We start from the raw sequence: 9,744 nt of genomic DNA, 5'->3' as shown, positions 1-9,744 counted from the left end.
TGCTCATTATAAACTGTCATGGCCCACTGGGACAGTTGAATAGAAGTGAACCATTTGCCATGTTTCCACCAATGGACTGTATTTTCATGTACAATTTGAAGTATCGTGTTAGAAGTTTCTGAAAGGGTTGACGGAAAAGTAAAAATTCTGAAGAACTTCCTCCATTTTACAATAGTAAAAAATGACATTACTGTAATCTTTTGCAAGTATATTTATTGTAATAAAGTGTATTATCATCATAACTCTGAATTGATAAAATAATAGAATTTGGAATGAACAACATGCAAGCAGTTTACAATGATGCTGTACAGATCGAACATTCCCCTGAGAACTCAGTGCCTCTTTCACAAGACCAGCTTTGGCACAGACACAGATCTTATTTTGGAATGTTCACATACATTTGGATATCTGTCAAGTAAAGTCATGCAAAAAAACAAAGATTGACTGAGTGTGACTGAATTTGTTCTAAAATAACTTAACAAAATTCCAAAGAGGTCAAATGTATTCTTTTCAGAGCGACAGACCCCTGTCTCAGATTTCTCGCTACTGGCCTAACAACGATTGTGGACTCATTTCCTTGTAGAAACGAGAAGTTTTTCCTGAACAGACCAGTTGTTAATATTATTAGTCATGCCCACTGGTATACGACATATTCACATCCTTTACTTCAGTAAAAGTAGAAACACCACTGTCTGAGAGTAGGCCCGACAAGTAGAAACACTACACTCACAATTTTACTAAACTAAAAGTGATATCAGCAAAATGTAATTAAACACTCCATTTCAGAGTGCTGTATTAATAAAAGCACATTGTATAATTGAATATTATTACTATACACTACTTGGTTAGTTTAACACTTAAGCACTGCATCATATTTCAAACAACTGGTGTTTTGCATGTGACAGTTAATCTGACCAGTAACTACTGGTGACAGATAAATGATGTGGAGTAAGAAGTACAATATCTCTCTCTAACTGTAGTATAAAGTAACATAAAATGAAAATACTCAAGTACTAGTATATCAAAATTGTACTTAAGACCAGCTGTTGAGTTGACATTCTACTATGACAAGTGAAAATATGCAATGTTAATTTACCTAATGAACTAAAAAACTTGATATCCTCCCATGCTGAACTGGTGCCACACACACCTGCAGGCCAAAGCAGCGACTTATGGTCTCATATCTGAACAGACCTATTTCTGAGAGAAAATTGGCGGGGGGGCTTTCTCTCTGTCCCACATCAGTTACTACGTCTCTGCTTGTGTCTGTGTTTTTCTTTGTTTACCTGACAGTCCAACTCTTTCAGGATCCGTCTTTGCAGTTCCTCCAGGATCCACGCCGTATTTTTCTCCGAGCCTTCCAGCGTAAAGCCCCGCACGTAACCTCCACCCCCCCCTCCACCCCCCCTCCCCTTAGCAACAGAGGCAACATGGCGGCGTCCAGTAACGCGGAGCGCTCTCCGGAGATATCGACGGCGTTAAAGATACCGAAAACCGAAGTGCCATCCCCTGAGTCGGAGGATCTGAGTGACAGTAATCAGTACCACTCCAACCCCTCCACACCGAACCGCTTCTCGCCTTTGAACGTGGGCTCAGGGACGGCGGGCCGGACGGCGGCCTCATCCTCCTCCAACAGCTTCACGGCTTGCCGAGGGATGTCGTGGACCCCGTCCGAGACGAACGCCCTCATCGCGGTGTGGGGCAACGAGAGGCTGACCGAGGCGAGGATGCAGCAGCTGGAGGTCGCAGGCACCGTGTTCTCCGGCAAGGCCCCCGGCCCCGCCATGTACGAGCGGGTGTCCAGAGCCTTGTCGGAGCTGGGATATGAGAGGACCCCGTCCCAGTGCAGGGAGAGAATGAAGGTAAATAAGGTTATGAGGATGGCTGTGCACGTTCATCCTCCATCAGCAGGACTTCTACCTGTAGCTGTGAGGCTGAGCCGGAGCTGCTCGCAGTGGCTGTCATTCAGGGGGGGCGGCTTGCAGTGTAGCTTAGGTTATAACGCCAGACATGGAGGACAAGGAGAGCTAACCAGTTGGTGACATACGGTCAGTCTGTTGGCACTGATGGAGGAAGTTTGTTTGCACACCTCCCCTCTGGAGCAGGACTGCAGTAATCCCTCCTACACTCACTTTACCCTCCTGATCCCCGACAGGAGCCCCCACAGCAAATACTGGCCATGTGTTGTGATAAATATGACATTTTTCCGTGAGAAAAAAACCCCAAACATATATAAATAATTTAGTTGAGTTATGATGATGATCACAAAATGAATGTCTTAGTTTACATGGTCACATTTACCATCACATTGCTCGCTCCAAGATCCACAAATTGTGCGCTGTGTTACTGTGAAATCAGCCCTTGACTAAACCCTGCGATCGTTCGTTCATTCATTCATTCAGTCAGTCACCTCCATGCGTCAGGCACATGAGGTAATAGGTGAGGTAATAAGATGTCTATTTAACTTGTCAAAAACATATCGGACATACTGGAAAAACTAAAGAGATCATAGATGTCAGGAGAGATGAGATGAGGAGTTAAACTTGTTTGGGACTATAAACTCTGCAAACCTTAAATGGGAAAGCAACATTCCCAAAATTAGAAAGCTGGCTCATCAGAGATTATACTTCGTGTGGAAGCTCTGTAAATTTGGTGTTTCAAGGAAAGCCATGGCCCAGTTTAATATATCTCTTGTAGAAAGTGTGCTGACTTTCAGAATCACAGTTTGGTTTGATGGCCTGACTACTGCTGAAACAAGTGAACAAGCGCATTGGAGAAGATCTTTAAGACCACATCTAATACGACCGGCCTCTCCCTCCCACCCTTCTCAGTTTATCAAGTATGGCTTCACCTCTGAATGTTAGAGGTGATTCTCACCCAGCAGCTCGTCTCTTTGAGGAAATGCCCTCTGTGACGAGGTTCAGACAGCTCTGTTTCAAATCTGAGTTCCTTTTCTCAAAGCTATTCCACTCTTGAATGGTCAAACTCCAGCACTTTGAGGTACATTTTGTGTTGTAGTTTATGGTCGTCTTTGTAATTATTGAAGGTATTTTGCATACTTTTTAACATGTTATTTGTCTTTTGAATTGCAAACCTCTCTCTTAAGGTATATAGTTCTTAGATATTTCTATTTATGTGACTTGTGTACTGTGTATGTTATGTGTATGATTGTTTGATTATTAGTATCTTGTATTGAATGAGCTCACAAGAGAAATTCCTAACTGTTCCTTGAAATGACAAAGTTAACTCAACTTGAATTATCATTCCAAGTAGAGCTTTTTTAAAACATGATCTTTAAAGTTGGTCCTTGTTTTGGTCCTCTCTCTTTTAGTGAGCTTCATTAAACACAGTGCAACAGTATTTCATGTGACTTAGTCCTTGTGATGTTTCCAAACAGCTTCCCGACAACAAGTGCAGACAGTATGAATCTATATTGCTAATGTTAGCCAACCACAAATGGCATCGCCAGCATTTCTGGTTTAACAATAAGCGTCCACTGCTTTCACATTAAAATGTATTTAGCACATACAGGAAGTACTAGTAACGTCAGTCATGTGACTAGCATTACAGTAGTGCTAAGTTTTAAATCTGAATCATGACAGCAGGCTAATAGCCACGCCACTTAATAAAGTCAGTCTCTGGGCTGATACTGGTCCAGTACATCAGACTGGTGCAGTCCAGAGGCAGGCAAAATAAATCCCTCTCCTCCTCAGACTTCCTAGACCTTATGTTCCAATGAAGTGTAAAGTGACCTCTCTCCTCTTTGTGACCCTTTCTATCCAAAGAAAGTTGACAGTTCTGGAACATCAGCTGAGTCAACCCTGTATTTGTCCTCCGATCACATACAGACGCTGCGGCGCTGTTACAGCCGCGTGAAGGAGCACGGCATCGGCAAAAGGAAGAGCAGCTACACTATTGAGCAGCTGGAGAAGGTGTTTGGTCAGGGAGGCTGGGACTCCCAGAGCTGTGCCCCGGTGCTGATCAACAGCAGTGGGCTGTATCAGGAGATGGAGTCTGATGGCAGCACCCTGGAAGACTTCTCCCAGGAGGACTGGTGCAACCAGGTGCTGGACTCAGCCTTCCAGGAGGGAGACATGGAGACTGGTGGGTTTGTTAGTAAGCAGAGTGCAAATAAAAGACGACAGAAAAAATGGCTTTGAAGTAATGTGTGTGTTTGTTTTCTCTCTAGAAGAAATCCAGGTGCCTAAAAACAGGGCTTTGCAGATTCAAGCAGAGCTGTCAGAACAAACCCAGTAAGTCAACGGTGTGCATGTGCATCGCTGTCTGCCCAAGTGTTTGTTTTTTTTTTCAATTTTACCACTGGGAGTCGCCAAAGCCATACATTTTCATATCCTAAACATAGAGGTTGTAAGGAATCTCCACGTCGCCTCTTGGTGTTCTGTTGTTTAAAAAATGTACTCTTCAATTTGTGAAAGGCAAACAAGAGAAGGAGATATCGTTTGGTGGTTCATATTTTTTGTACATACACTGATACGGGTTTATTATCCATAGAGATATAGATCCACAAATATTACTTCTGGGTGCTATTCCTCTAAGACTGAGCTATTACAACCATCTGGTGGTCTACCAAACAAACATGAAAACCATTTAATTGGGTAGAGGTACCAGAACAATCTTAAGGCTAACAAGGTGCTGCTTATGTATTTTGTCTGACAGGTCACTGCTCGTTAGCACTGTCTAACATGTATCTTGGGTTCTCTGCAGAAAAAGGGACATGATGCAGACTGTGATGCGTATCCTTGAGTCAGTGCAGCTGAAATGGGAGCACTTCCAGACGTGGACTGAGTTCTCACGGCTGCACCTCTCCAACAAACTGGCCATCTTTGGCGTGGGCTACAACACGCGCTGGCGTGAGGACGTGCGTTACCACTACGCTGAAATCAGCTCACAGGTGCCGCTGGGCAAGAGGCTCCGCGAGTACTTCAACCCAGAGAAGCCAGAGGGGCGCATCATCATGACCAAAGTTCAGAAGATGAACTGGAAGAATGTCTATTACAAGTTCCTGGACATAACCATCAGTGAGGCGCGCTGCCTGGAGCTGCACATGGAGGTGGACTGGATCCCTGTATCCCAGTCCAGGGTAGCAGGCTGCAGCAAAGGCACATTCCACTACCTCCTTCCTGGGGACATCCCCAAGGCGTACGGACTCTACGCTATTGGCTACGAGGCGGTGTCGTCCTCTCACGACACCACTCAGACCTCTCCCCAAGGTGATAGTGAAGACCATAGCTTACCTCAGTGCGAGTCAGAGAACGGGGCACAGGCTGATGGAGAAGGTGCAGGGAAAGGTGACAGGACTGGGGTTAAAGTCACTTACTGCTACTTAGGCATAGCTGAGGATAGGACCATACAGCAGTGTCTCTTTCAGCACTTTCAGGGTTCAGGCAAACACTATGTCCATAGCGAACCCTCCGCTGTGACCCGTTTACTGCAGGAGAACTGCCGCGTTGACAGCACAAGTCAGGATGGTGAGGGAGGTGAAGACTCGTGTCAACGTTTTGCCATTTACATAAAATTCATTGAGGTGGAGCTGGACTTCCTCTCAGCAGGCTCCCTGGTGGAGTGCCTCGAAACTGCTGTAGGTTATTCCTTGAAATACAACCACAAAGAAACATTGTAACTATGCTCAGTGTTTCGGAATTGTATTGACTTAAGTTATAATTAACAAGTGTTACAGCTGGTAAGGCAACATGAAAGGTGACCAAGTCTGTCTGTAATGAAGCATGGATGCGTGCAAGAGTCTGGAATGTTTTTGCAGCCTTTCAGCTCAATTGAACAGATTTTCATTCGACACTTATTAAGTCTAAAAGAATGACTATGCACAATATGGCAAATGTATTGTGTAGAAATATGGGTTTAAGTATTACAGAGCTGCAACATCCAAGAAGTATGTACTTATTATTTTAGGCTAATGTGCACTACAAAGGTTTCTGCTGCTTGTTTAGTGTAGATAAATATTGCCTCATCAGGGAGTGTGGGTCGGCAAGGTGACTACTGCAGTATGCATCTGTCTACCTCAGTAGGATGTAGCAAACAAGGCAGCGAGGGGACCATAGCGTGTATTTATTCTAAAACTGCCTTTACTTTGACTGTTGAGGTCTGGGCCTGAATTCACACATCTAAGAGTTACGGCTGATTTATGCCTCATGTTTTGCACGTATCACTGGGCTGCAGCTAGGGATGCTTCCATGCAAATTTAGGAGAAAAACAAAGAATAAGTATTTGCCAATGCTGTGCAGATGGTATTAGCCGACGTGGATACCTTTTTATCCAGCAGTGTGAGCACTGGGTGCGCTTGAAAACCCAGCCGGCCAGTTTGCTGTGGTTTCCTCCCTGTTTCAATTCAGCACACGAAAGGACACATGCAGTTTATGCCACTGATGGCTCTGAGCAAGGTAGCAAAATACCATGTGTACTGACAGCATCTTAAATAATTCAGACTAATGAAAACATTTTTCACATGGCTTACCATGGCTGAATGCAAATGGGAGAGGTTCTGTAGTGTCTTGGCAACACTTACAAGCTGTACAGACAAGAAATCAAAGTTTATCAGGATCTCTACCACTCGCTGCTGTTTTATCAGCTGAAAGACATTCCAGTGTCATATCTGCTCCTTCATATGGCACCTGCACTCCATTTAACTGGGGTTTCTGCCCTAGCACAAACAAATGAACATTTTTAAAGCTATCTCAGTCCTCTGTTTAGCTCTCTTGCTGGCTTTGTTGCATGGTATTTTATAGGTCTATTGTACATTCGAATGCTTGACTAAGTTGATGGTATTCAGAGTTTTGCTCCTGCACAAGCAAAATCTGTTCTATTAGTTGAATTTTGGCTTTGCTAGGTATTCTGAAAACTGCCAGATCAGTTGAGACATTTTTCATTTACTTCCTGTGTGTTTTTTGTGCCATGCTATCAGCTGAAATGAGAAATCACTGATATTACACTGGAGTACAAATGTAGAGTGAGTTGATATGTGTTGGTGATCAGTACTTTTTGAGCATCTCTAGCTGCAGCTGTGGGGTTGTGGGTTTCCATTTCAGGCCTACACCACAGGAGCTGTGTTGATGAGTTACCAGCACCTCCCTTTTACTGGTAATTTAAATGCAGTCTTGCAGATAATACATAATTGTGCCAGTGGTTGTGTTAATCTTCTTGCTTACAGGTTTAAACCAGGCCTACGAGCACTGATCTGCAACTTCTAGTAAAGTTAATTCATCCATGACCAACAATCAAACTGAATTCTTAATGAACATGAATCCTGAGGTTATGTGCAATGTGCCAGGAAAGGACTGTGTAGAGAAGAATCAAACAATGGTTAAGTCCATATTGAATCTGTGTATGAAATCTACCTTATATATATCTATAATATATATATTTAAGAATATTGATGTTCTTGAGCATTCCGGCTTTTGCAGACTTGCAATGTTCATTTGTTTGGTTATACAGTATATAAAGATAAATATGATATTTTCTATTTTATTGGTTGACACCATGTCTTGTATGTGATTGTTTGGAAGTCACTGTCTTGTATGTTTACATGTTTGAAAAACAATAAATGGGGCCCTCACTGTCATTTGCCTCACAGTGAAAGTGGGTTTTTGTGAATTTGTTTGAGCCGGACTGAGATGCTGTTAGATGAAACGTGCCTTGAGAAAATCAGAATTACTTACAGCTTGCTATGCATTGTCCTCACAAATCTCTTCTACTAAAATATGTATATTCAACTGAAAAAGAGGAGTGATGTCATACCATACACCATAGGCTGCTGAATCTGCTGACGTGCTGACATCCCTCTGGCTGATGCTGACATCAGCACTGATCCTGACTTCATCGTTTGTTGTTTGTTTGATTTGAGGCAGAGAAAGAGCATACCAGTTTGCTCTACTGAGCTATATGTACAAATAGCTTCTTTTGAATGAGTATACTGCTGTCTGATTGTGTGACTTGAAATTTCAGTGGATGTGATGTGAGTTTTAAAAGCTGTAATTCACCCATGTAGCCAGAAGATGGCCATAGATAACCATTCCTGAAAATCCCCACATAGCAGAGTAAAAATGACTTGTATTGCTTGTCACTGGGGAATAAAAGCCTTAGATTTGAATGGTATCAATACCTAATAACAATAAATAAATACATAAAATAATGTGACAGAGAGCTGACTAATAATTCAAAGGTGTCTCTTATGGAGGCAAAGCCACAACTGACAGTCTTTGTCTGTGATGTATGTGCAGAGAGACAAACCCACTGACCTTTTAGAAACCAGCCTTTGGAACATAGAACAAACATCTTTTTTCATACTCACATCTAAAAACCGCATCATAAGACTGAACAAATACATGACATTATAACAAGTAAAAGAATCAATGACTCTGTTTTTATGTTACAGTGTTTATGCACTGAGACACGAACACAAATGGAAAGGCACGTACTGTATGCTGCTCTTTTGTTATGAATAAAAATGTCTTGCTCAGTCAGTTAGTTAATAATTAATGTTACATTTTGCTGTTCACTATTTCATTTACATTGTAGGTGCACAATATTTCTGACTCAATGACAGTAACTACACATAATGTAAATAAATGTTTCATTATGCCTTGCTGTTGTATATTTGATAGGCCTGTTTGCTTTTGTTCACAATGACTGTCATAGATTTGTATTCATGCAGTATAACATGCAGCAAACAACAGACATTTTTGTCTAATGGAAATTTTAATCCTCTATGTCAGTGTAGCGAAGCAGCTAACTTCCCCAAGCTGTGAAGATATGCTAAATCCAGATATAAAATATGAAAACAAGAAGCCTGAAGCCAAATCAAACAAGACCTGAAGTATTCAAAGTGCCCTCTACTGCACAGGTAGAAGGAGAAGGACAGGTCTTTGATCAACAAGCATGACTTTCGCCTTAAAACCAAATCAACATGTTGATTTTGTGCATCTGGCTTTATAGAGTGTAATCTGATAATAATAATGATAGTAATGATAATGAATGATAATGTGATCATAAAAGCAATAGATTGTATGGTCCTCCTGCTTTTTTTTTTTTTTAATCTGATTTATTCTAATATTTTTATCAAAGTAGTAATTCACTGCCATACTGTTCTTGTTTATGTTATGGGCAGGCAACAGTCTGCAGAAATGTTGTGGTGCAGCTACAGAATGTACAGGATGAAGTGATACAGGTGATTTACAGGTGATTTACAGGTGATTAGTAAATCAAAAATATTTGCAATGAAAGGAGTCTATTTTAGAAGAGCTTGTATAGAATGACCAAACATATTTATATGTCATATATTTTATATGACCTGTGAAGCTTCTCACACACAACAAATGAGTTAATGCATGAGTGATACCTCGAAGGGAATTGGGAACAACACCAGAGGATTAATGCATGAACGCTTGGTTGTTCGAGCAGTCACCCAAAACTCCAAGACCAGAATGACCAACCCGAGCACAGCCTGGATTGACCACAACAAAGCTTATAATTCACTGCCTCACACATGATTCCTGGAGAGCTTGGGCACGAGACGAAGCCAACAGGATACAAATAGCCTTCATCAAGAACTTAATGCAACAAGGTGATGCGTCGCCCCCTCTGCTTTCCTGCATTACCCTGAACCCCCTCGGTCAGATCATCACAAAGAGTAGATATGGATACAGGTTCAGAAGTGGAGTTACCATCTCCTATACATGGATGACATCAAACTGTATGCCAGGATTGAGCGAG

At 42.1% G+C, this 9,744-nt stretch overlaps 1 protein-coding gene across 1 annotated transcript; it reads left to right on the top strand.

The window, feature by feature from the left end:
- Positions 1-1,430: 1,430 nt before the first annotated feature.
- On the top strand, positions 1,431-7,496 carry LOC121617442 (myb/SANT-like DNA-binding domain-containing protein 2). Its single transcript, XM_041952626.1, has 4 exons — positions 1,431-1,862; positions 3,849-4,104; positions 4,190-4,253; positions 4,726-7,496. Exons 1-4 carry the CDS (start codon positions 1,431-1,433, stop codon positions 5,639-5,641), a joined length of 1,668 nt encoding a protein of 555 aa, XP_041808560.1. The 3' UTR covers positions 5,642-7,496.
- The last annotated feature ends 2,248 nt before the right edge of the window (positions 7,497-9,744 follow it).

This window comes from Chelmon rostratus, chromosome 14, assembly GCF_017976325.1.
Source record: "Chelmon rostratus isolate fCheRos1 chromosome 14, fCheRos1.pri, whole genome shotgun sequence".
NCBI lineage: Eukaryota > Metazoa > Chordata > Actinopteri > Chaetodontiformes > Chaetodontidae > Chelmon > Chelmon rostratus.
Note: the sequence above shows the minus strand (reverse complement) of the source record. Positions and strands in the feature narration are given on the sequence as shown.

Excerpts from the sequence above, each read along its gene's own strand:
- LOC121617442 (XM_041952626.1), top strand. The coding sequence starts at position 1,431 with ATGGCGGCGTCCAGTAACGCGGAGCGCTCTCCGGAGATATCGACGGCG. Across the intron at positions 1,863-3,848 it reads AGTGCAGGGAGAGAATGAAG|ACGCTGCGGCGCTGTTACAG; the intron begins GTAAATAAGGTT and ends GATCACATACAG. Across the intron at positions 4,105-4,189 it reads GGAGGGAGACATGGAGACTG|AAGAAATCCAGGTGCCTAAA; the intron begins GTGGGTTTGTTA and ends TTTTCTCTCTAG.